At 35.4% G+C, this 27,830-nt stretch overlaps 1 protein-coding gene across 3 annotated transcripts in view; it reads right to left on the reverse strand.

Annotated features, from left to right (window-relative positions):
* Positions 1–27,830, reverse strand: part of FMN2 (formin 2) — a 363,611-nt gene that overhangs the window by 248,991 nt on the left and 86,790 nt on the right. For all 3 annotated transcript variants that reach the window (XR_011996328.1, XM_026003374.2, XM_072732906.1), the window contains exons 3-4: positions 19,620–19,767; positions 11,532–11,587 (exon numbers count right to left, since the gene is read on the reverse strand). Coding sequence is in view for 2 of the 3 variants with exons in the window: in XM_026003374.2 (XP_025859159.2) it covers positions 11,532–11,587; positions 19,620–19,767 (204 nt within the window). In the remaining variant the exon portion in view is untranslated. The remainder of the gene's footprint in view (positions 1–11,531; positions 11,588–19,619; positions 19,768–27,830) is intronic.

Here is a 27,830-nt window from a genome sequence, read left to right on the forward strand (position 1 = left end):
GGAATGACACATTCCATAAACTTTATAGGTTTTCAAATGTAAGATACAATAAGAACTAGAATGAGGAGGAAATGGCAGAGGAAATAGACAATGAAACTCAAAAACTGACTTTGCAGTAAATATAGTGATGCTAAACTTGTGGTGCCAGGAAGGTGGTGAAGTCAAAGAATTCATAGAGAAGAAACAGACCACAAAGACAAAAGGCTGATATTTGCATAGAGGATTGTTTTGTAGAGATAATTATTACAGACAGAGGACATGGAAAAAAGTTGGAGTGAGAGACTATCTGCTTCTTACATTAATTCCAGTGTAGAGAGAACAAAAAACCAATTTGCTAAAATTTGGATTCCCCTCTATGACCCTATCTTTACCTTCAACATCCCAGCCCTAATCAATGTTGCAATCCTCCTTTTCCATTCCAGGAAAAAACAATTAAGCTCATCTCAAACTTTAACTGATTAACCCATAAAATAAGGCCAGCCATCTATTCTTACAGAGTAGCCAAATGTATGTAAGATTTTTGGTTTTGAATTCAGCGGGGAGTCTTCAAAGAATCTTATCTGACCTTCCTTATCCAGAGTTATCAATGGAGGGCTGGCTGGCTCTCAGAGAGTACCAATTTCATCAGCTGAGGACATTCCTATACAGCTATTTAGTGAAGGCTGTGTTGCCTATCATCAGTAAGAGTTGGTTTCTATTTGGGTTATATTTTTCATTTTTTTTCAAAGATTTATAAAGAAATTTACATGGTAAATAATAACTCCTATCAAGAAAAAAAGACTGCCTATTCTCTGGCCATTTAAACAAAAGTCCTCTTAGGGCCCACCCACAAAGCTCAGATTTAATCTCCTAAGAGCCTGCCAGGCACTCAGTGGTCCATGGAGGGCCCTCAAGTGGAAAGCCTGTTCCTTGTGTCCTGTGCCTGGTACTTAATCTTCCATCTCTTTAGGATATATACCTAGATAGAGGCCTATCAGATCCTCAAAGGACTTAACTATGGTAAAACACTACTTTCTATTACCTTTAGACTTCTAAACTTTTCAAAAAGACAGCATTTCCACATTTCCAATAATTATGTGACGGTTTACCCAACACTAATGGTTCTCACTATTAAAAATTAAAATAAACAAATTTTTAAAAAGGAGAATAGAAAATAAGTAATCTTTATAATTTTGCACAGAATCCAAACAATGGGTACATCCTATAAATGGGGAAAAGATAACAAGTCGACTTTAGTTATTCAAAACAGTATGTAAAAAAAAAAAACAGTATGTAATATACCTTATATATTACTAATGTTGAGATTGTTTGTATTTTAAAATATTACTTCAATCCCCTAAATCACTATAAGTAGTAAAGTCTGCCATCCACTTTGGCTGAACAATTATATACAATACATCAGCCAAAATTCTTCTATTCCTGTATAATCTTATATGTGGGTGGTGATGGTTAGTTCTTATAAATTGTTTGAACACTTGCATATCACAAAATACAAGTTTCCATTAAAAAATAAAATGTTCACCAAAATTTTTTTCCAATTACAAGATTATCTGATTCCCAGAAAAAGAAACATTAATGTAACATTAAGGCTAAAACTGTCAAAAAGGAAGCCAAGATACACTCAAGTAAAGCTTTTGGTGAAAAGTTAATTTGCTCGTCTTTGAAACTTTATGATGTTTATAATGTAAGCAAGATACTTTCAGAGCCTGGAATACAAAAACAGCTATTGGTAAGTTAAGACTGTGATAATTTATTTTGTAAATGTTAATATGAGATATGTAATTTATTTTCTATCATATTCAGATTTTCAAGTTCTGCTAAATTCTAAGGCCATGTTACTGGCAAGTTAAGATACCTCTAGACATCTGTAAAATATAAATCCTACTCTTCAGAGAAGCATATAAATTCTCTGTCATGATCTAAATTATAAACAACATTCTAAGGTTTTTGAACAAACCAATGGCATTCCACATTTACAATAAGCCAACAGATGCTATACATGATTATAGGCAGGAAAAATCCAGATTTTAAATAGATAAGATTATGGACAAAAATAAAGTACTGTCAATTTCAAGTTTGAAAAGGAAATCTCAGGAAAGGAGAGAATATCAGAATACATGATAAGTAGAAAATAACTTACCTAGGTCTTCTTAAAACAGAACATATTACGGGAAAAAAAGAGATTCACACAGAGAGCTAAAATGGTACTTCTGGAATCCTTACAATGAAACAGATGAACTAGTGAAATTATAATATCATCAAACTGGAATGGATATGACAAATCTCTTCCAATCCCTTCATTGCATAGATGAGAAATGTGAGGGGGAGGGATTAGTTAGAACTCATAATTGGCCGTATTCCTTTTAACATCTCCTTATTGCAATAGTTGATAACAATTTGATCAATGGAAAGTCAACATCCCTAGTGCATAACCAAAGTAGAAGTAATAAACATAATAAGGAAAGGGGGTCAGGAAAAAAGAGAAAGAAATGGCAAAGAGAACCTGCCTTTTTGGTATCCCTACATCTTCTGAATTTTCTCTCTGGTTATTTGAGCTAGAGTTGTGGCAACATTCTGAACCATGTTCTAAAGCAATATAGTCCCAAATAGTGCAAGGGAAAAAAAAATACTATTTTATTATAGTTTTATTTTCATTAACGATCTATGGATATAAGGTACACCTCAGTTTTCCACCTCCTTACCACCTTCCTTAACATCCAACTAATCCCCAACATCAAAGACTTCATAAAAAGCAAAGTTTGGAGGAAATCAATGGATTAGATATGTTAGCCAGAGTGGTAGAGCTGCTTTGCACCTTGCTATCCTCTTACATTACTGTCCCCATAATCCCTCCTGTTCCTCTTTTGTCTGTAATTTTATGCTCTCTCCTTCCCATTTCTTTTTCTCTGTTCCCTCTTTTGTTTTTTTGGGGGGGAGCAAGGTACCAAACCTACAGTAACTCCCAAGACTTTGTCCTTTAGCCCACTATCTTTTCCATGTATGCTGCAAGAGCATCAATTTTTACGTCTTTAGTCTTCATCTCTATATGATTATTTCTTTGTTTTCTTCACCTTCTCTTCCATATTGTGATCGTTTAGCTATCATTGCATTTTGATTACTCTGTGTTTTCCTTAAATTTAAAATGCATTTATTTCCAAAGAAATATCAACTCCATGCCTTATAGTTTATCTAGGAATAGTAATATCTTTCAATCATTTTTTCTAATTCACTAGCCCATGCTGTGTACCAGAATCACATGGAGGACTAGTTAAAACACAAATTCCTAGTTCCCACCCTCAGAGTTTCCAATTTGGTAGTTCTGGAGAAGGGCCTGGGAATTTGCATTTCTAACCAGGTCCCAAATGCTAATGCTACTGGTCCAGGGACCACACTTTAAGAACTACAGCCAAAGTATACCCTAGACGTGGTTGCCAAATCCATTATTTCAACCTTTGGCTACTACCTTCCCCTTTATCAGATCAGCACCTTAGTTCAGATTCTCCTTACCTGACTATGGGGACATATGGAGAGTTTAATAAGTGGTCCTCTTTTCTGCTCTATTTTCCCTCCTATTTCCCTATTAATTCTCCATTCTCTTGCCAGATAATTGTATCTTAAGCATTAACTCATGTACTTTCTTGCTCAAAAACTTATGGCTCTTATGCTCATATGTTATGCATAAGACATTTTAAATTCTCTACTTGGCTCACAAGGTCTTTCATAGCTTGTAAAAAGTAGATACCCTATTACATACCCTGCCTACTGCAATGGGGTATTGTGAGGATTACACAGATACAGTCAGTTATCATTATTCACAGTTGTTATACTCTATAAAGTGGATAATTAATTACTGAATACTCAACCATAGATCCTAGGGAAAATACAGAGTTAGGTTCCCACAAGCCTTTGGCCACATTTTCATCAACTGATCAATACATAACCTTGTTTTCTCTTCGTTTCTGTTTAAAGTCACCTTGTGTAATAAATATTGTGGATTTATAGCCATTTTACTCACACAATAGCACTATTAACTCCTGTGTGAATGAAGCGGATCTAATATATGCATTGTCTCCGTGAGGCATGTCACATCTTCCCAAACATGGGAACACTAGACATCACTGAAGCACTATGCCCAGGGGGTCATTATAAACAGTGAGAACAACAAAAAGCACAGAGGCAAAAAATATGGCACTAAATATATTGCAAAAAGGATACTTGTTTACAGTATAAGCTGAAACAAGAAGGTAGAGTATCACCTTGGTCCACCTCAGCTGGGAAAGTGCATGTAGGGCAACTCAAATTGTTCACCGCTTTGTGCATGTCTACAAATGAACATGAAAGCCTGTGAGTATTGATTTTAGGGATACAAACATCGCAGAACGTATTCTGCATATACAGAATCTATGAATAATGAGGATCAACTAAATTATGAAAACAACTTTCAAAATCAGATATAACAACAATAATAACAAAAATAACAGCTAACATAGAGTGCCTACTATCTGTCAGGAGCACTTAAATTAATGCATTTAAATGAATACACTTAAATTAATTCATTTAAATCTCACAAAACCCGTATGAGATAAAAGTTTATAGATGAGGAAACTAAGGCACAGGGAGTAAAATAGTATGCTTAGGTTTGCCAGCTAAAAGAATAGTGGTATTTATGCCCAGGGAAACTGGTCCAAAGCCCACATCCTCAACTACCATGTATGAATAGAGGCGAATTTTCTATCACTCCCAATAAGCACCCTCTGCTCTAGTCAGTGTGGTCTCCTACTAATTAGCCATTCATCAATATTTTCTGAGCTCCTAAAAAAATGTCAAGTGCTATGTTAGATACGGGAGGCACAGAGAAAATAAAATATTTTTCCCAGAGTAGGGATGCCAAAAGAACTCTCCAGACTGAAGTCTCAGGGAAATTCTCTAAGTGGAAGTAAAGTTTAACATGAGTTTAGATTAAGAAACAGGAATTAGCACAAAAACATATAAAAAGACAGATATGAAGGATCCCAAAACTAGGCTATTTTTCAGAAAACTAGGGTATTTTTTAATGCTAGAACAAACCAAACATAGGAAATAGTGGGTGGTAAGGCTGCAGATGGAGGAGGCAAGGAAAAGCCTGTATGTCAAGCTCAGGGGCCTGATTTTTTTTTCCCCCTCAAATGCTAGGAACAGTCATTGAATGAGTCCTAGCAGATATCAGACATAAGTAAATCTGGAGTTTAGAAAGATGACTCAAGGCATTGTGGAGGAAAGATTAGAGGGGATTAAGAGAGGAAGTATAGAGTCCTGTTGGGGACTATCCCTGCAATCCAGATAAGACTGGGCCCCAGGCAGAGGCCCAGGAGGTGGAAAGCAAAGCTGGGTTGCTAGAGGAATAAATTGAGCCATCTCTTAATGTCACCAGGTCACCTGAACTATTCTGTCTATTGTGTCCTCCCTCAAGCCCCCTTGCCAAAATGCTACATTCACGTTCACCTTTGTGCCTTTATTCTCTTTTCTCACCTGAAATTCTCTCTCCTTCCCTCCATCTGTCCAAAACTGATCACTTTGAAGACTTGATCTAAATTTCAGCCTCCCTAAGTTGTCCTTAATTACATTTTCTCAATAATATTTCCCTTTTTTTTTTTAAGTTCTGCAATACATTATTATACTAAACATCTCAGCAGGATCACATTATATCTTGCAAATCATTTCCTGTATGTGGAAGAGCCTGGGACCTTACAATTGTGTGAATTTCCTTCAATACCTACCACAAATACCTTGTGCATAGTATTTCAACAGATGTCCAATAAAGGTTAAGCAACCAAGCTAAGAACTTCTATTGGCTCGGCTATTCTTTCAGGTCAGTTGCTTGAACTATTTGTCATTCTCTGTAGGACATCAACAATGTTGTCTGGCACAAATGAGGTTTATACCATCTAACATTCAACAGAACAAAGATATAACGTCATTTCGCCTTCCAGCCCTACTGCCCTAGAGTAAAGAGAAAACAGTGTAAGATCTAATTCTTTCTTCACATTCTCATCTCAAATTTTAACTGTTTTTCAGATGCTAATGGGTTTTCATTCTTAAAATTAAGAACACTTTCTCTTTTCTCTTTATTTCTGTAGTTAAAATGTCTTAATTTTTCTCTGAGCTAGTAGAGGGTTTCCACAAAATGAAAATATATTTTCCAGAAAAATCCTTTCTTCCTCTTAACATATTATGGTAAATACCTTGCCCAAATATTACCCATTTTCAATGTGAGTGCCTCCACCACTGTGTCCTGCATCTCTACCCTTCCCAACCACCTCTCACCCTGCCCCTCTCCAGACTCACTGGGTCAATGTGTTTGTCAAACGCCTAAGAATGTTCAGCCTGAGGTAACTTCAAGGATGGCTAGACTGACTCATGTTTTCTCCCTTCAACCATCTCTCTGCCTCTCTCCTTTAACCTCTATTTTCCTTACCATGGTTTATATTTTGGTTGTTTGCTTGTCTTGTAAATCATCACTTTGTAGGTTTATAATAACCATGGAAATTCATCATTAGAGTTTTGAAGGAACTTAAACAATTTTTTCCAACCCTTTGATATGTGTAATACATTCCAACAAAATTCAAGTGGCTTCTTATTTTTATAAGTCATCATTATCCTTTCAGAATTATATTCACCCCACACATTTCTTTTGATCTGACCCATACTTCTTTTACTCTCTAAATTTTTCTATCCTAAGACACATGTGAGTAACTCTCAAGCACCATCAACTAGGCTACCTCATATTACTCACATCTATTTCCTTGATTTGTTCCCAAATAAAGATGTTTCTGAAACTAATAATAAATTGTACTGGGTGGTTATTGTATGAAGAGCACTATAATAAACACTTTTACGGAGAACCAATGGAAAAAATATTTAATTCCTCAAATGAGTTTGTGATAAATTAGGCATTGAGGAGATCCAGGAGCACTGATCAGAGCAGGATCCTAAGAGAGAGTTTTGTTTTGAAGATTTTTTTAATTTATTCATAAGAGATACAGAGAGAGAGGCAAAGACATAGGCAGAGGGAGAAGCAGGTTCCTTGTGGGGAGCCCAATGTGGGACTCCATCCCAGGATCCTGGGATCACAACCTGAGCCAAAGGCAGATGCTCAACCACTGAGCCAACCAGGTGTTCCCTGAGAAGAGTTTTTAAGCCAATTTCAAAGAAAGTTAAAATTGGACTGATATAGGATTTTGCCAGTTATCTCAAGTCATAAGCATTTTGCTGAACTTTGAGAATTTATTTGCAGATGAACTATACAACATATGGGGTAAGAGAGAGCTGATATTGTTTAATTTCTTTTCATTATCCAAGACTTGTAATAGACATGGCTATACACAATTCATAAAAACCATAATGTGTAGAGAGCCTTAACTTTCAACTGCCTGATATTATCAATTCTTACCCAAAGCTTGAATTTTTAAACATCAAATTTTATTCTATTTACCTTTCAACTGGTCCATTTGCATTAGAAAGGTATAAGGAGTTTTAGGAAAATGCTTCATTATATAGGTATAGTTGACTCTTGAATAGCACAGTTAGAGGCACCAACCACCCACACATCCAAAAATCTCTGTATTACTTTTGACTGCCCTAAAACTTAACTACCTGTAGACTAAAAGACTTAGTGATAACATAAACAGTTGATTGACACATATTTCGTATGTTATATGCATTATGTACTGCATTCTTACAATAAAGTAAGCTAGAAAAAAGAAAATAGGATTAGGAAAATCTTAAGGAAAATACATTTATAGTACTGTATTTATGGGAACAAAATCCACATAAAAATGAACCTGCACAGTTCAAACCCAGGTTGTTCAGGGACCAACTATAATTTCAAATGCAAAAAAAAAAAAAAGTTAAAAATTGGGTAGTAACCAGTTTTGCTATCGTATATTAATCTTTAATATAGAGGCAAACATTTTTAGAAATTATAATTATATGTTGTAGAATATAAAAGAGTTTACAGTTTAAGTAGTATTTCAAATTATGAAAAATTTTAAAACAGAATTGAAAGACAGTCCTATTTGTTTTTGAAATAATCCTTTAGGCATAGCAGATTTTCAGAGTGTAGCACTTGAAAATAATCAATTAATGAGGTCCTAAATAATGTAGTTTTATCTGAAAACTTTCTAATTCTATAAAGCCATCAATAAAAGCCTCAGTGAGAAAGCTATAGTTCTTTCTCCTCGCATAAGTGCCAGCTCTATTTGCTTTAAGCATCAGACTCTCTGACAACACCACAGCCTTTACCTTCTTTTAGTTGAGAAAAGATTTTATGAGTCATGTGTTTTTTCTAGGGATATGGAGCTCTCAGAATTATTAACTACACGGAAAGAGTAAAAGTCAAAACTCATTCAAATAAATTCCAGTGTGCTCAGATTGAGAGAACAGGTGCCTGAACTCACATCTGAAGAAAAACTTAAGAGGGTGCTTTCCAACCCTGCTCCATGCCTCTGACTAAGCAGTCCTAGAGATCTCGCATTACAACCACAGAATAATGCAGGCAGCCTGGGATGGACCAGAAAAACTCTTCTATTCATCATTTGTACAGAGTAAACTGGCTTAAAATCTCGCATATCCTTCAGCAGTGGTAATTTAGAGAGATACTGAACTGCCATCTAGTGACTAAGAAGAAAAAAGCAGGGTACTTCACATGAAAACTAAATTTTAAGTTTTTTGAGTCATGAAACACTGAGGTTAGCAAAATTGGCATGATGTAGCACACCAAAGTCATGCTAAAGCTTAAAAATGTATAGGTAAACTAATGAGTCTCTGTGCCTCTGAAACATATCTTGACCTCTGCCTCTTACAACTTATATAGTTTAAATATAATAGGACAACTTTTAAAATAAACTTCTCATCTATCAATCTAATGATTTTGGCAACTGTTCATAAGGCAATTGCTCATGTTTAAGTATAATTTGTATCATACTATAGCAAACATGTATAAAATCAAACAGACCTATATTTGAGTCCTGGCTCTTAACCCTTTCTTAATTCTCTGATTGTAAATAAGTTAACTACTATAAACATCTTTTTCTGTATTAGTTAAACATTAATTATAATAGCTATTTTAAAGAACTATTATAAGAATTGCATAAAATAATACAGTGAAAGAGTATGTGCACAGTAGATTGGTAATTAATTCAATTTTCCTGTATCCCTTTGATGGCCACTTAGATTCAGCACTTATGAAACATACACATATCAAAGGAAGGAACCAATCTATAAGTAAACTGATGACAAAGAAAGTAAGCAATGTCATTGTTGAGGATTTAACCTTAATTGCTTCCAAATTATTTTTTCCTCTCAATTACTTTCGGCTTCTAGAGAGTTCACGGGCAACAAGGAAAGATATGAAATTTAAATCCATCTATTTTACCACTGAGGTTCCAAAACTAGAACATCAAGCATTTGTAAATCACCCAGTGCCATCAGGTTTTCTGCTTATTACGATATATTTTACCACGGTTCACAGCTCAAGAAAAATAGAAAAATCACTATAATTTTTTAAAGATTTTATTTATTTATTTGACAGAGAGAGAGCACAAGCAGAGGGAGTAGCAGAGGGAGAGGAAGAAGCAGGCTCTCCACTGAGCAGGGAGCCCAATGCAGGGTCAATCCAGGATCCCGGGATCATGACCGGAGGCTCAACCAACTGAGCCACCCAGCCTCCCTGAAAAATCACTCTAATTTTATATACATGAATAAGATACCTTGAATCTTGGTACATAGAGCAAAGTTGCACGTTTATCATTTTTGATAGTATAGATTATATTTTGTTGAGGCTTTCTTTGGCATTATCATGTATCACAAAATTAAGTAACATGTAAATTTAGGAACATGTAAATCTAGTATATTACATTAGATGTACTTAGTCGTGCCTCAAAAAAAAAGGCTATAAAAATGAGAGGATATTTTGAGGGCACTATTTTTCTTAATTATTCCTGAACTTATTTCTCTTTACCTCTTTTTATCTTTCTTCATCACTACTGGCTAATCATTACACAGTTAATTAACTGAGAACACCATCCCTCTCCAAGTGCCCTGGCCTCATATAGTTCTCTGCTCTGACAAAAAGCTAAAAGAACATGTTTTATGACACTATCCTTAAGAGTGTCCTTAACCTTACAATAATGGGCAAATGTGGCTACATTTTTTTGAATTGCTATTACTATTATTATTATTATTTTAATTTAGAGAGAGAGAGTACACATGGGGGTGGGAAGGCACAGAAGGAGAGAGAGAATCTTAAGCAGGCTCCATACCCAGTACAGAGCCTGAGGTGGGGCTCAATTTTACAACCCTGAGATCATGACCTGAGCTAAAATCAAGAGTCAAATGCTTAACTGACTGGGTCACCCAGACACTCCAATTATTATTTTTTTAACTGAAGTACAGTTGACATATTAGTTTCAGATGGGTAAAATAAGTGAAGGGGATTTAAGAGGTACAAACTTCCAGTAATAAAAGAAACCAGTCATAAGGATGAAAAGTATAGCATGGGTGTTTGTAATATTGTAATAACTTTATAGCTATCTTTGTTTTAAAGCACGAGTAAGTTTTAAGATAAAATTCTTGACCAGTGTTACATCCTCACTTCTCCTCAGGAGGAGCACAACTTTTCATGTCTGGTGCAGGACTGCTCCTTTTCAAAAGGGAAGTCATTTTTTAACTTGGAAAAGCTCTCAAAAAACCATCAAATTCATTAATTATACTGAGAAAAACACTATGTCCCAAATTGCCTCGTATGTTGTTATACACTAACAAGAAAGTCTTGTCACCTACTAGACCACTCTGGAGGACAGACTCTTCTTACTGATAATTTGTAATACTAAGTTATTTTCAAAAGATTAGTTGGGGGAAAGTATAAATACATTCTTAAAAAATGGTTTTGTATCCAAAAGAAAAACTGCTATCCACAATTACTATTCCATATAAGCATTTCCTTTCTTCAAGTCTTTTTTCCTTTAATAGTATTTTGATATAAGAAAAAAAAACACATAAAATTTGGCGTTTTTAGTAACAGAAAAAAAATATTTCTGTGGAAATTAAACAGACACTAACTAATGTTTCATCCACTAAAGCAACTTAGGAAAATGATTTGATTTTAGGAAAGCTCTGGAATTTTTTTTAAAACTCGTATCCATGTGACTATTATTTCAGCCAGGCACATCTCCATGTGACATCTGGAATGGCCACCATTTCCTGGAGTCAGCTGCTGTCAGGCCCAACTCTTTGGCCAGATATAGAATGATGCAGCTTCTAAAAAGCCTGTAGTCAGTTCCACTTCAAGGTTGATTTTCTTTGCAAAGCCTAAATGGAAGAAAACATTCCCTTCCACATGACTAGATTCCCCTAAAGGCTTAAGAGAAATAAGGGTGGCCTAAGCTAGCTGGCAGATGAAAAAATAAATCAGAATCTGTCACAATTTTAAGACAAGCAAGAGAGAAAGTAAGAAAGAAAGAGTAGGATTCAACATCCTAATAAGATCTTCTTACCCGCTGAACAGCATCTGAACATTTTTTTGGAGTTTCCAAAACAGCAGACTGAGATTCTGGTTTGGAAAAGAAGAAGGTAGTCAGTATCTTAGAGAAGAAATTTTCCCATTTCCTCAACAGAAAACAAAATGAACTAAAATATATCTTTACCCCGAACTACCAAAAACATCCAATTTATCTTCCAATTATATTTCTGTATTATGAGGACATAACTACTCTTCAGTATATAGAACACATTTAATGACTAACACGTCATTATTTTTAAAATTAGAATAGCCTCAGGCTCTTGACACATCAATCATAATTACTGTTCTCAGTTGCCAGTTTCAACTGAGTGTTTCTACTGAAACATTTACTTACTATATTATTCACTTAGCCAAAATCTGTACAATGACAGAAGCCAACTCATCAATCTTAAAGACAGAATTTAATTGTCTTATCTATTGACAAATTACCTTCTAATTTCACTGCCATCAAGAGGCATTGAGTAATAAGGGGTTCTGAAGGGATTTTGTTCCTTTATTTGCCTTTGAGACTCTATGAGTCGGCAAATTCATGCTGGAAAACCTAAGGGATAACCAATTCCAGGATTACTTTTTAGGTGAAGGAGCAATTTCTTCTAAGTGAAACTTGCATGAAAATTTAAAAACAAAAAATAAAAACAAAAGCGCCTTCAGAAATCCCCAGTGCTCCACGGAGCATAATCTGAAACCAACTCATTGTGTCCTCAGTCCATATTTATAGCTGAGAAATCAGAGGCTATACTATAAGCAATTGGTGGGAAGTTGAGATGAGAGTTTGTCTCCAGTCACATGGCTCCCCACCCACAACTAGCATGCAGACCAGACACCTGACAAAAAATAGCAGTCACTCTGGAGGATAATTTAGACATTCCTAATTTAGCAGGATTTTAGTTGATACATGTTACAATGCCATAGAAAAATAAAATATGCCTACTATTTAAACTTTGTAACATTGTTAAACTACATTGAAAGTTTGCATTTCACAGAGATTAAATAAAGCACAGTCTCTGGACAGGCCCACTGACCTTCTTCCATCTGTCCACAGTCCCTGACCTCTCTGACCATCTCTGCCTTTCCCCCCACCCTGGCCTTCTCACTACCCTTAAACGTGCAATCATATTCCCTCCACAAGGTCTCTGCTGAGGTGGAATATCTTTTGGCATGTCCCCTTGCCTTGCCCCTTCCCTAGGGCTTTGTTTCAGACTTCCTGGCACTCTTTTGAATAAAGTGGCAATCCCACGCACTGCTATCACTCCTCATCCCGTCTCTTACTTTCTTTGTAACATGGAGCCTCACATGTTATATGTGATGCCTATTTTACATGTGATCGCCTCCAATTTTTCTCTCTTACTCTACTATAATGTAAGGCAGGGATTTTTGTCCTTTTTTCCCCATGATATCTCTGACATCTAGAATAGTGCCTGGCACAAAGTAGGTGCTTAAAATACTTGCTGAGTAATTGTAGGAGTGAATGGAAGGGGTGATCAAGAGAATAATCAAATCATGAAAGGGGTATTCTGGGGGAGGGAGAATGGGAGTAAGGATTTTAAAGGGGACAATATAGATACCACTTTGCCTTTAGCTACTTCCTGCACCTCAGCTAAGAGTTCATCTTTCAAAAGAAAAATCCTTGAAAAGAGCATGAAGTAGTCACTTACCAACAGAGGTCACTGTGGCCATAGAATATTAACAAGTGGCCTTACATTAAAACATAAGCATTTTCCCAGACAAGTATTCGATTTCGTTGAGGTAATTAAAAAGGGAGTCTCCTTTTTTACGTCTGCTCTGAACTTAACACCAGAGTTAGCTCATTTTGAATAAGGATCCTAACATCAAAGCCAAGCAGCAATTCATATTAGAGCAAATCTGAACTCTTGAACACTTTTGTTTCTAGTTACCTCCAAATCCCCAAACACAATAGATTCTAGATAAGGTCCTGGGGCTTTGTATTGATGGAAAACACTTTTCTTCTTTTGTTTTCTATTTTGATAGTTCAGGGAGAACCCAAAGGATCTCCTGGTGGAACACCAACAGTTCTTTGTATTAGAAATACATACAGTGTTTCTTAGCTTTTTTTCCCTATAGCCATAGACTTGGTGACCCACCCCAAAAAAGCAAACTTCTGGGCTCTGATGTTAAAGAAGAATGCATACAGTTTATTAGAATAATGAACTAGAAAGACAGTCATTTTTCTGAATCCTCCTCCTCCCAAACTTTCAGTTTCCCTCTGTCAAAAAATTCAGTGGTGCCAGAATTTAATTCATTCCCCCACTCCCTCTCTTCCATTATACTTCTTATTTCTTTGAATGAGTGTATTACAACATCTAAGAGAAATTTATGGAAAATCCTTTCTTCAAAATCATAAACTGAAGCATAGGAGTTCTATCGAAAGTGTCAAGATTTTAAGATGAAAAAAGATGTACAGAGTAACTGCACTGCAAAACAAAGGTAAAATGAAAGAGAACTAAGAGAAAAGAAAAAAGTTAAGGAGAAGACAAGTAAAGAAAAAACAAACAAGGCATAGGAAGGAGAAAATAAAAAGAAGCATGAGATATAGCACAAAGTAGTGTGAGTAGAGAGAAAATGGCATGTTTGAAGCAAATGATAAGTAAGCTGGTTTCTGAGTAGCTGCTAAAAGCTAGGGTCAATGGGCCAGTGAATTTGAGAAATCCACTTAGTTCTAACATTCTTAGAATAATTACCTCTGGTACAAACGCCCATGACACTTATTACCAACCCTTTCCTCTCCCAGCATCCAGAGGCATTCGAGAATTGCTTTCCATTCAGCTCTGGAACTGACAGTCCAGTCCCCATTACATACTCATCACCCAGGATAGTTGTTATTAAAGAGTAACCCAGTGAGAGCTCTCTCAAGGGTACATTTAAACTGCCAACTCCTTCACTGACCCTTCTTAAGAATTCAGAAACTAGACTGTTTTTGAAAACAAAAACAAAAACAAAAATCACTCTGAAGCACAGTAGGAGAAAGAACGTTCCTGACAAAACTTTAAGTATTCTAAATAAATCGATAATCTAAAATTCTGGGCTCCCCACAATTCCAAATATGTTTCAGAAATGAGCTCTTAATCATCACAAAATAAGCCTATGACTTGTAAAACAAAACAAATTTGGATGAGTTTTATATTTGTAGAAAGAAAGAAAATGAGGATATTCCTCTGTGCAATGAATGGAAAATAAACTAAATCCCCTTTTTAAAGCTTATAAAGTATGCCTTCTAAAAATGAATTAAGCAGTCTCCAGTTTTACATTTTAAGTAAAAATGCACTTACATAAAATTATTAAAATACAGTTTATTTAATGATACATACATCAATTTGATTCAAGTCTAGTCAATTTAACTGAGGGAGAACTTATTAAATGTTATTTAAATAATATGACTTATGGTTAGCTACCTAATAAATGGGAGATGTTTTTAATTCTGGTATACCATGTCCTTCCATAAATGAAGATAGAATTAAACATGCAATTTTCCTAAAAGAGTTCAACTCTATGTTCTGCTTATTTGATTATCTCACAGTATGGATATACCCCTCATTGTCATTGTGATACACAAGCTTTAGCTTGCATATATAAGAAAGAAATGCAGGCCAAAATTACAAAAGAAAGAAAAAGAAAAGAAAGAATTACCTATAGGAGACATGGTCAATCTTTCAATATTTTCTAGCACATTTTATCCCTTAATCAAGTGGCAAGCTGAGAAATAGAACACTATCAGATTCTTCCTGGGTTCCTTATAGAATTTCTGTATTACCTCAATGGAATGTATATATGTTAAAGCATTCAGACTACACCTGGAAATGAGTTGATGATACTGTTTGCCTTACATCACACAGAATCTCTCTTATTAGGAACACTTCTTTTTTATATAGAAGTCCAGAAAAGTGCTTCTCTGAGACACTGTTGCTTTTAATCTCATAGACATAGGGGATGATGAGAGAATTGTCCCCATTTCCCTTTCTGCTTTAAATCTGAGGAAAATTTTTTTTAAAAATCTGAGGAAAAATTTCCAACTACCTTTGAAAATTCCAAGTGCTTCTGAAATACATCTGTGTGCTACCTTACCTCAGTTTCATTTTACTGTTTATCCTAAATTCCTTTCAGCTTGATTTATTTTCCTTTGTAATCCTTTTGTATATCTTAGATATTTATATGCTGCTCAATTCTCTTCTAGAGCAAAGGTGGGTTACACTGCTTTCAGCCAACATTTAAACATGAGTTTTAGAATTTCAGTATAAATAGTCTCTGCCAGGTTTCTACCACCTCTCCTTCCACGTATTTTCCTCCAGGATTTTCTGCCCCAAAATTGTCTTCCTAAATATTACTTCTCCAGCCATTCACATTTTCAGAGAAAGATAAAAGGCTTGATGTTTCAAAGAGACAACAAAGAATGATCAAGTCCCTACACACATCTAGACATCCTGCCCCTATTCTCCATAAACTGAAGTTATTATCTCTTTCATCTCTGTGAATCTAGTGAATAATTTTTGAAACTTGGTATTCAGTCTGGAAAATGATCCATGGGCTATTCCAGCACACACACAAAACTCTCTCAAATACTTGTATTAATGTGCTAAGTAGATATTTATTTTTTATCTTCTTCCAAAAAAAGATCTTAATTTATTGGCTTAAATATATAAACATATACTATGTGCCCAAAAGTCTTGAAATGTTGGGAGTCTCCAAGGAAGACAGATATGTACAGATAAATTATAATACATATGTAATTTGAATGATACAGATATGAATAAAATGCCATGGGACTCCAGAAAAAAGAACAACCAGAGAGGGTGAGGAGGGTGTTGCATAGTATAAGTAAAGGAAAATGAAGGGAGAGAAGATAAAGAGAAAACAACCTAAATGGAAAGGTTTTCTTCTTATCAATGCTTCTACCACCAAACTTTGCAAAACGTTGTTTCCTAATTTCCTGTCCAGCTAGACTTATCCTTCCAGGAGACATTCTATAGACTTCAAAAGGTCAATTTTCACACCTTGGGCTCTTCTGTGGTGACAATGCCAACTGCAAAAGATTCCCAAGAATTTGAAGCTTTTGTCCAGCTTACTGGTAGGGAGAGACACCAAGGCTTCACCTTGACCTCTGCACTTCAAATCCATATAAAGGACGTTTGGTTTGTTTTTTTTTTTTTTATCATTATATGAAAGGTGGAGAAAAACCTCTCTTACAGAAGGAATTATAAAAATATTTAAGTCAGATGCATGAGAAATCTGACTTAGCTGGACATGTGAATTAGTAATCAATATGAAAAAGAGCCGCAAGACCAAAATTAACAAGTTTTCAGTTTTCTAAGATGTAACTGAAAGTCTTTTTCTTCAAAAAGAAAAAAGTCACTGAACTGTTTTACTTTGATCTAAAATTGAAAGGGGCCACATGTTGATTTTATACTGGTTTTAACCATGGTGCCATTACACAACAATGTATAGCAATCAGTCATTAAGTGTATTACAAAGAGTTTATTACTACTAATATTTATGTTATCAAGTTTGCTCCATATATATATATTTTTTAAAGCAGTAGATTCTATGCAAGATTTTTGCTATACTACTGATATTCTCACTCTTACAATTGACTGACTAGGAGGGAGAAGGTAGTATGGTCCTCAGAATGAGAATGCCCTATGAAGTCACAGCAGGAAAGATTTAAAAAGTGCCATTAGATCATTTGGACAAAAGAATGCTATACAGTTGTTGAGGTTTATAACAGATCAACTGGAGAAAAAAAATTACTACACAATATTATTTTCTACTTACCTCCATCATCCTCTTCAAGAATGCATATTTTAAAAGGATACAAGTTACTATATTAAAAATTACTTGATCTGGCATTTTGCAAGCTACATCAAATAACAAAGAAAACTACATTATGAAGTTCCTGGTATCAATTCCAGTTATCACTTTTTACCAAACTAAAATTTAGATTATCACTAGCTTTCAATTTATTCCTCTTCCAGCATACAAAATCAGTAATATAAAATATTTCAAACTTTTTTAAAGTGTCTTAAAATTTTAGAGGAGAATATAAATGTTTCCAAAAAGTGGGTAAAAATATACCAGGGAAGAAAAAAATGAAAATACCACACTAATCATGATGTAAAACACAAGACATGGAAAGCAGGAAAGAAAGCTCTCAATGAAACTAATCAATTCTACTATACCTACACCTGGCTTTTTCCTGTCAAGAAGCTGAAGTAATTTTTAACATGAATAACATAGTGTACTTAACGGGAACAATATTTTAAAACTTTTTAAAACTAAATATGCTTTTATGTGACTGCTTTATTTTCAGGTGCTATCATGTTAGAACCCCTTCATCTTGGAAAGCATAGGCATTAAGGAACTCTACACCTTGGCCCTTGATCAACTGTTCTGTGTTAAAAGAAACTCAGAGCCCAACACTAATAATGTTTCCTACTTTCTCTTTTTCATTTGTTGTTCATTTCAGGGAGTACAGTCCACAGAGTGAGCATTAAGCAGGGTTTCAAAAGCATTTAGTTAGACATTAAAAAGGGGACATGCACGGTTGAGTGTGGGCTCCCATAGAAAGAACTCTGACTTAGCTGGACATGTGATCTTTAATAGAAAGAAAGGTAAATAAATGCATCTCTCCCGAGACTGGATTGTAAACACCATATTCACTTTGGAAAGGGGCCTAGAATAAAATCCTTGACACTGTGGGCCATTGTTGGTTTTAAAGGGAACTCATGGAAAACTAATAAAGATATCAAATAGTGCTAATAATGATAACAGTAGCAAACACTTAAACCAAGCCTGGCATTGCACCCTAAATGCTAACTGTGCTTTAACATGCATTAACTCATATAATCCTCAAAACAGTGCTACGTAGTAGATGCTATTCTTACTGACATTTTACAGGTAAGGGAATTGAGTACAAGGATTAAGAAATTTGCCCAAGGTAACAAACCTCCATGCTCTTATGTTATACTCTTTTATTACAAGTACAGATTAATGACTTTCTTTCTATGAGCAGGGGCAGGATCAGAGGGAGAGAGAGAATCTCAAGCACACTCCCTGCTGAGCTCAGAGCTCAACCTGGGGCTCAATCTCATGACCCTGAGATCATGACCTAAGCCAAAATCACAAGTCAGATGCTTAAACGAGCCACCCAGGAACCTTTAAAAAAAAATCAAAATTCTTAACTCTAACATTCATGCTACTATTTAGGAAAATTTGGTGAGGGTAGATTTCTAAAGAGTAATGGTGCCCTCCCATGTAGTTTCCACTTATGAGTCAGTCCACTGAGAAATCCGGAATTTATTATTCCAAATTGAAGAATGTAAGAAAAGGAATTAAACAACCAAATTTCATAAAATATTCTTACACAAATATGATTCTTAATTCCTAAAACAAACACAAAGTGTTTTCCCACTTTCAGACCCCATATAAAGCTGATATTAATCTCATGCTATCTTCCCAGCCAATAACACAAAAGACTTTAAGATAACAAAAGATACAAAAACAACCAAAAAGAAAATTTTTAAAGAAGAATAAATACATCTGAACATTGTAGTTTTGAAAAGATCATTTAAAATTTAGGTTTAATGAAATTTTTATCTCTATCACTCTGAAGGTAAAGAAAAAGATCAAGAAAAGCATAAGGAAAGCAGTAAAGGAAGACAGTCAGAGTAGAGAAGTAAGATAGTCACCATCCTTGAAGGCAAGAGACAGAAATTTCCCTTTGGAGTTCTCAGTCCACACATGATACAGAGCTTCAAGCTCAGGTAGTGGCTATAGATGGTCACTTGAAGCAGTAGTTCGCAAACTTTTGTATACACAATAATAACTGTGTAATTCCAGTATCCCATTTCCTAAAATTCTGACTCAGCAGTCTTGAAGGTGGAGCATAAGAATTTTCAATTTAACAAGACTCCCAGTGATTTTACTTGAGTTAGCTGCAGACTGTAATCGAAGAAATACTTAGAAAAGAAATGCAGACTCACTAGCCAGTAAGCACTGCACAGGTACTTTATGTTATGCACTTTCAGAACATGCACTGTTCCTGGGGTCCCACCTGTTTCAGCATCCTTGGGCCTGTGTTCTTCATCACGAGGTTTAGATGGTGGCCAAACAGATGGGACTCGCCTGGGAAACTGTCCTTCTGTGTAATCCAGTGAGTGAGTGGGTTGGCTGACTGCAGCCCAGGTATAAAGTTGATCTTGCTATATTTAAAAATAAAAAATAAAAATAAATAAATACAATGTAAAGCTATTTTAATCAATCATGAAAAAAATGAAGTCTTTGATCACTACAACTTCATTTCTATCATACACACACACACACACACACACACACACATATATACATTCATTTTGGGGTTGTATATACACATATAAAACAACACTTCATACTATATGTAGACTCATAACATAAACATCCTTTCACATAGTCATTTCATTTTCATGACTATACTTGTCTCAACTGCTTTTCTATAGCAAAACTCAGTCTTTCTTCAGTGGTACAGATGCCATAGGGGTCTGCAAAGAATTACCAGAAAATCCAGACATTCAATCCGAGAACTCCCTGAACTAGCATCTTTAAGACATTTGAATGTGATGTCCCTTTAAAATCTGTTTAAACACTCGTAGCAAAGTCAAAGGACAGGCTGTACTTGGGTACCACTGGACAATAATAGCTTCCTTGCCTTCAACAACAAAAAGCCTAGGAAACCGACTTATCTTGGGTCCAGGCTGGGAACTGTTTGGAACTGAAACCATGAAAAAGTAAATGAACCTGCCAAGAATAAAAGAATTGGACAAGGATCTTCTGGCAAAGAAAGTGCTTCCCAGCTGCCGACCAACAGAATCTGGACAGAATGAGAATGCTCATAACTATACCTAGTGCCAGAGAGCAAAGTGGAAATCTCACAAAGGAAGTCACTTTGAGGCCTATAAACACCTTGGAAAATTGCTCATTAGGATTTCAGAATAACATGTTTAACCATTTTAGGATGCATGCGCTCAATATACGTATGCCCTAGGTTTCTTTGTGACATTTTCCTTACTTATAGGTATATTTCCCCATACCTTTTGATCAACATAAGTAAAGTAAAGAGAATAACAGTATGATAGAGGTGAAGAGCAAATTAAAAACAAACAAAACATATACCATAATCAGAGAATATCCTCATCCCTATGAGAACAGAGTAAGACTTGGGTGAGAGACAATGTCAAGGCCTGATGCAGTGCAGCATCCAGTCACTGCTTTAGAAAAATGTCTCCTTTTCTGCTGCCAACCATTAAACACAGAATTCTGCTTCCTTCGTGTCTGCAACACGTGAACCTTTCATGGAAAGTGTAGTCAAGCACCTAGCCGGGTGGCAAGCTGTACATTCCCTGACAAAGGAACTCTTGCCTAAAGAGCTTCATCATCTTAATAACAGACCCACTCCACCTCAGACTTGGCGCCATATAAAAAAAGGCAACAACAGTCAAGAGGATAAACAGAAAAAGAAAAAAAAAAGATAAACAGTTTCACTTAGGATTTCACAATTCACCAAAATACAAAGTATGCTAAAAGCACTTTATAAGCCTCATATAAACAAACAACAACAATAAATTTTGGTCAGTCCTCCAGTTTTTGAAGCCACACCCCAGGATTGTAATATATCACAATGCTATGATGGTAATCTCAAAATTGCTCCTTCATAGCATGGCTCCACTAGCAGAAAAGAAGCAAAACACAAATTTCTTTTGTGGCTTTTTAAAACATACAGATGTCAACTCTTCAACCTATCATTTAAATTTTTCTAAATTCCATCCACCCCCACCCCAATTTATCTCTCCATGTTCCCTAAATCAAGCTTCACTCTACTACAATGCCTCTCCAGTTCTCTCCACTCATAGAATCTAATCTATCAGTAAAAGTCTAGCTGAAGTCCCACCTCACCTGGACCACTCCTCCATCAGAACACCAATACAGCACCCTGCCATCCTTCATTTTGAGAAGTAATGGTATGCCATCCAGGATGGTGGCTTAACACTTTTCTGAGTACATCTGATCTTTCCTCAAATTGACCGAAAACTCCTTCAGCATGTGAAGTATGTACACAGGTCCTATAAATCTCCCCTAGCACTTGATAATGTGATGATGACTCCATAAAAGTCATTTAACTGACTACTGAATTAACAGAATTATCAGATACAAAAGAAATAGAAGAGATGGCTTATCAATATGAGCAGTGACAGTAGCTGGTAATCCCATTTTTCTTCATTTACTTAACAAGGTACTGAAAAGGTACTTTGTGGACATCACATGTAAAGCAAAGCTATTAAATAATCTGTTCTACCTAATTCTATTGGCAAATATACAATATAAAGAAAAATACGGAGTAGACAAAACTCCTAGGACATTATCAGTGCTGCATCATAGACAAATCTCTTACCTTTACAAGGTCTTGATGTTCTTATCAGTAAATCAGGAAAAACGACTGCCCGTTTTTTTATACGGCTTTTTTTATATGGCTAGCATGAAGTAGGAGCAAATACTATGTGGAAAGAGCTATGATAATGACATGCTGTTATTCAAAAATAACACATCATGAGGAGCCTAGGTGGCTCAGCCATTTAGCACCGTCTTCAGCCCAGGGTGTGATCCTGGAGACCCAGGATCAAGTCCCACGTCGGGCTCCCTGCATGGAGCCTGCTTGTCCCTCTGCCTCTCTCTCTGCCTCTCTCTCTCTCTCTCTCTCTGTGTCTCTCATGAATAAATAAATAAAATCTTTAAAAATAATAATAATACATCATGAGTACTACTTGTTTTGATTTTTTAATCTATTTTGATTAGATCATTTCTTGTATTTAAAAAATCCTTTTCAAAAAAAAATAAAATAAAATAAAAAATCCTTTTCAGAGGAATTCAAAATTGTCATCATATGTACACATCAAGATATAAAACCAACACTAAATCTTTGCTTTATGGTAGGAAGCTAGTTCAGCACACTTTGGTCTCCAGAGCTCTCTTGGCAATTGCACTGATTGTTCCTAACTTCTTAATTCAAGTAATGATTGCCCTGTGATCTTTCCTCAACCATCCATGAATTTCTTTTTCTTTGTTGTATTTCTTTCTAATATTCCAGAAATATATTTGTTATTTTTCCAAGGAGGGTTATAAGCCCCTTGCTCCAACTACCATATTCTATATCCCACTTTTCCCCCAGGATATTATTCTATACACATGAACTACAAGGGTCAAGAGCAATAAAAATTGTTTTTTGACAAATCAAATCATAATTTTCTATCTGGGTTAAAACAAGAATACGTTCCCATGGCAGTACTTTAAATTCTTGAAGTCTGTTTTAACTTTTGTTGAGTTGGATCATTTCTTCTTGTTAAAGAAAACAAATATAAGCTTTCTACCATAGGCAGATCAGAAGATTTAAAATCACATACCAAAAATAACATAAATAGACCATAAGCCTACTACTTCAAAAAAGAAAGAATAGCTACTTATAGCAGATAGTTAATAATAACCCCAAAATAACTCAGAGCTATAATGCATAAATAATTTATTTTAGAGAACCCACTGGAAAATATAATACTCAAAGTTAAGCATTCTAAAGAGTATTTCATTGAGATTTTTCAACCCAAAGTAAGGTTTGTTTATCAGTTTAAAATATCTCATGTTAACGTTTTTCTGATAGTGCTTTATGCAAGAAAATTTCATGGTCCATTAGTCTGTATGTTAAAGCACAATCTAAACTACTCTCTGAGGGATGCCAGGGTGGCTCAGCAGTTAAGCGTCTGCCTTAAGCTCAGGGCATGATCCTGAAGTCCCAAGATTGTGTCTCACATTGGGCTGCCTGCATGGAGCCTGTTTCTCCCTCTGTGTCTCGCCCCACCCCCCCTTTCTCTGTCTCTCTCTCTCATAAAGTAAAATCTTTAAAAATAAATAAAATAAAATAATAAAACAAAATAAACTACTCTCTGAGAAGTACTGCCCTCCCATTGGTATTCCTATGACTCATCAGTGAGTGGGGATGGGATGTCCACACATATGGGAATAAGTCTTAGTCTGGAGTTCCTCACTTCCTCAGAAACTCCTCAGTGCTGCCCCTACTCAAGTGTCTATCAAGGCTGATAGATCTATATTTGAGTGGCAAGTTATAGAACTGTATCTCAGATATTCTAAGAAGTACAATCCCCTATCAAAAATCAGAAGTCTGACTGAGGGTGAATACATATTTTAAAATTAGTGTTTGAAAAAAATAATAAAATAAAGTAAAATTAGTGTTTGAGGTTTTTTTTCTATATCCCGCTTTTTCCCCAGGATATTATTCTGTACACATGAACTACAAGGGTCAAGAGCAATAAAAATTGTTTTGTGACAAATCAAATCATAATTTTCTATCTGGATTAAAACAAGAATATGTTCCCATGGCAGTACTTTAAATGGGTAAATACCCATGATGGAATTCCCAGGTCATATGGTAATACTATTTTTACTTTTTTAAGGAAACTCCATACTGTTTTCAACAGTGGTTGCACCAATTTACATTCCTACCACAGTGTACAGGGATAATCTTATCAACACACGCTCACCAACACTTGTTATTTCTTGTCTTTTTGATACTAGCCATTCTGACTGGTGTAAGGTATTATCTCATTGTGGTTTTGATTTGCATTTCCTGGATGATGAGTGATGTTGAGAATCATTTCTTATATCTGATGGCCATCTGCATGTCTCTGGGAAAATGTGTATTCAGGTCCTCTGTCCCCATGTTCATTGCAGCATTATTTATAATAGCCAAAATACCGAAGCAACTGAAGTGTCCATCAATAGACGTGATTGATGTGGTCTATTGGTGTGTGGGGTACACACACGCGCGCACACACACACACACACACACACAATGGATTATTACTCAGGCATGAAAAAGAACAAGATATTGTCATTTGTGACCTAGACCAAATTAAAAGGCATTATCCTAAGTGAAATAAAACAGAGAAAAACAAATTCTAAATGATTTCAGTTATATGTGGAATCTAACAAGAAAAACAAATGAAAAAACAAAAAAGACACAGACTCATAAATACAGAGAACTGGTAGTTACCAGAAGATATAGGAGAAATAGGTGAAGAGGATTCAAGAGGTACAAATTTCCAGTTATAAAATAGATAAAGGAAGATAAAAAGTACAGGAAAGGGAATTATATTCAAAAATATTATAATAGCATATAGTGACAGATGGTAATTATAGTTATTGTGTAAAATGTATAGAATTGTTTTAAAGATTATTTATTTATTTCAAAGGGGGAGAAAAAGAGAAAGAAAATGGGGGGAGGGGCAAAGGAAGAGCAAAAGAGAAATAATCCACAAGCAGACTCTCCACTGAGCATAGAGCCTGATGTGGGGCTCAATTCAAGGACCCTGAAATCATGGTTGAAATCATGAGTTGCCTACTAGTTAACCCCACTATGCTGTGCACCCAAAACTAATGTAACATTGGATGTCTAATTATGCATAAATAATATGTTTATGTTTGCGGGAGAAAACTAAAAAAAAATTCAAAAAAGTATACAGTTCATCCATTTCTTTACATATATTCCATTCACCCACAGAGTGCATAGATAAAACCTATCTCAAGCCACCCAAGGACTCTTTTTCCTCAAGAATTACTTCAGCTAAACTGCGCTTTGGTGTGACCTCTAAGAAAAAAAGACTGCTAGGTTCACTAAAAGAAGACAGCTGAAAATATTCATCCCATCACACAATATTTTCTATGAGAGAGTTATGAAGATAACTATTTCTAAACTAGAATTTCATAGCCTAACCTAAATATTCAATAGTCGGATGGTATCTTGAGTTTATTTGTATTTTTTTTGTACTTTTTTCATCTTATGGACCACTGTGTTAACCAAATTTGTTTATTGTTTTGGCTGCTGAAAAACTTAAAATAAGCATATGTTCCATTTGCCTCATGTTTTGGAGTTAACAGAACACATGTTTTTTATCAACCCCATTTCTGGCTCCATTTTATTCTTTGTTGTTTTTTTTTTCCTTTATACTGAAAGCTAATTTTTTTATTTTATGATGTCTTACTTTTCTTACTAATCTTCTAAGTAGTTTTTGAAATAAGCTAGCAATAAACACATAATTTGTATTAGAGAAATGAAGAAAGATCCATTCACATGCCTATTTTAGCTCATTTGAACTTTTTGTAAGATATCTGACTGGATAAAAAGTAGATCCATGATAGTAGACAAAATTGTACTCACAATATTTTGGTTTGTATTGACAATTTAATTGTAAAAAAAAAAAAAAAAACAATAGCACAACTCTATAGAATTGCTTTGGGGTAAGGGGAATAAGAAAAACAATATCTAACCAGTACCACATGTGACAGCATGCACTGAATATATTATTGTCTATTGTCTATACTGAATTATTTATGTAGCTGTAATCATGGTGTACATGCTTTCTAATAAATAACATACTACAGATTTTTTTAAATCACTGCATCATAGTCATGCTTACAAATTATATTTCTGCAACAGTCTTGACACAATTAGCATTACAATATACTCAATCAACTCTAAAGAGAACATGTGAATGTGACTGCTCAAAGCATCCCTGGTCGGCATTTTAAAAAGAAGTTATTCCCTGGTCTGCATTTAAAAAAGAAGTTATAGGGATGCGTAGGTGGCTCAGCAGTTGAGCGTCTGTCTTTGGCTCAGGGTGTGATCCTGAGGTTCTAGAAGTGAGTCCCACATCAGGCTCCCTGTGGTGAACCTGCTTCTCCCTCTGCCTATGTCTGCCTCTCATGAATAAAGAAATAAAATCTTTAAAAAAATAAAAATAAAAAAGAAGTTATAAACCTGGAAGGGTATAAAAAAATGATATATACAAAAGAATAATAAGAGTGACATCATAAAGACTAAATCTATAGGAGAGCAGAGGTCTTTGAAAATGTTTCAGTGTAATATAAAAAAAGGGGTATTTTCTTAGCTATGGAAAAATATTTCATGGTGATCAACTGGAAGAACAAATACTGTCAAAATGACTGTACTATATCCAAAGCAATCTACACAATGTGATCCCAACCAAAATACTGCCAGCATTTTTCACAGAGCTAGAATCCTAAAATTTCTATGGAACCACAAAAGACCCTGAATAACCAAAGCAATCTTGAAAAAGAAAAGCAAGGCTAGAGGTGTCACAAATTCAGACATCAAGATATATGACACAGCAGTAGTGATCAAAACAGTATAGCACTGGCACAAAAATAGATACCTAGAAAAATGGAACAGAAAATCCAGAAGTGAATCCCTAATTATATGTTCAATTAATCTTTAACAAAACAGGAAAGAATATCCCACAGGAAAAAAGACAGTCTCTTCTTGGGAATATTGTACAGCAACATGCAAAAGAATGAAACTGACCACTTTCTTTTTTTTTAAGATTTATTTATTTATTTATGAGAGAGAGGTGGGGGGGCAGAGGGAGAAGCAGGCTCCATGCCGGGAGCCCAATGCAGGACTCATCCCGGGACTCCAGGATCACGCCCTGGACCAAAGGCAGGCGCCAAACCGCTGAGCCACCCAGGGATCCCCACTGGACCAGTTTCTTACCACAAACACAAAAATAAATTCAAAGTGGATGTGACAGCAGAAAGCATAAAAATCCCAGAGAACACAGCCAGTACCTCTTTGACATCCACTGTAGCAATTTCCTTTTATATATGTGTCCTGAGACAAGGAAAACAAATGCAAAAATAAAAACTATTGGGACATCATCAAAATAAAAAGCTTCTGCACATTGAAGAAAACAGCCCAAAAAAAGGGCAACCTACAGAATAGGAGAAGATATCTGCAAATGACATATACTAATAAAGGGTTAGTATCCAAAATATAGAAAAACCTTATAAAAGTCAATACCCAGAAAATAAACAATCCAATGAAAAAAATGGGCAAAAGACATGAATAAACATTTTTCAAAAAAAGCCATACTGATGGCCATATGGAAAGATATTCAACATTACTGATCCTCAGGAGAAATACAAATCAAAACCACAGGTGAGATATTATATCACACCTGTCTGAGTGGCTAAAATCAACAACACAAGAAACAACAGGTGTTGGCAAGGATGTGGAGAAAAAAGACACCTTTTCACTGTTGGTAGAAATGCAAACTGGTACAGCCACTGCAGAAAACAGTACAGAGGTTTCTCAAAAAGTTAAAAATAGAAATACCTTACAGATCCAGCAATGGCACTATAGATAATTACC

This window comes from Vulpes vulpes, chromosome 13 (genome assembly GCF_048418805.1).
Source record: "Vulpes vulpes isolate BD-2025 chromosome 13, VulVul3, whole genome shotgun sequence".
Lineage (NCBI taxonomy): Eukaryota > Metazoa > Chordata > Mammalia > Carnivora > Canidae > Vulpes > Vulpes vulpes.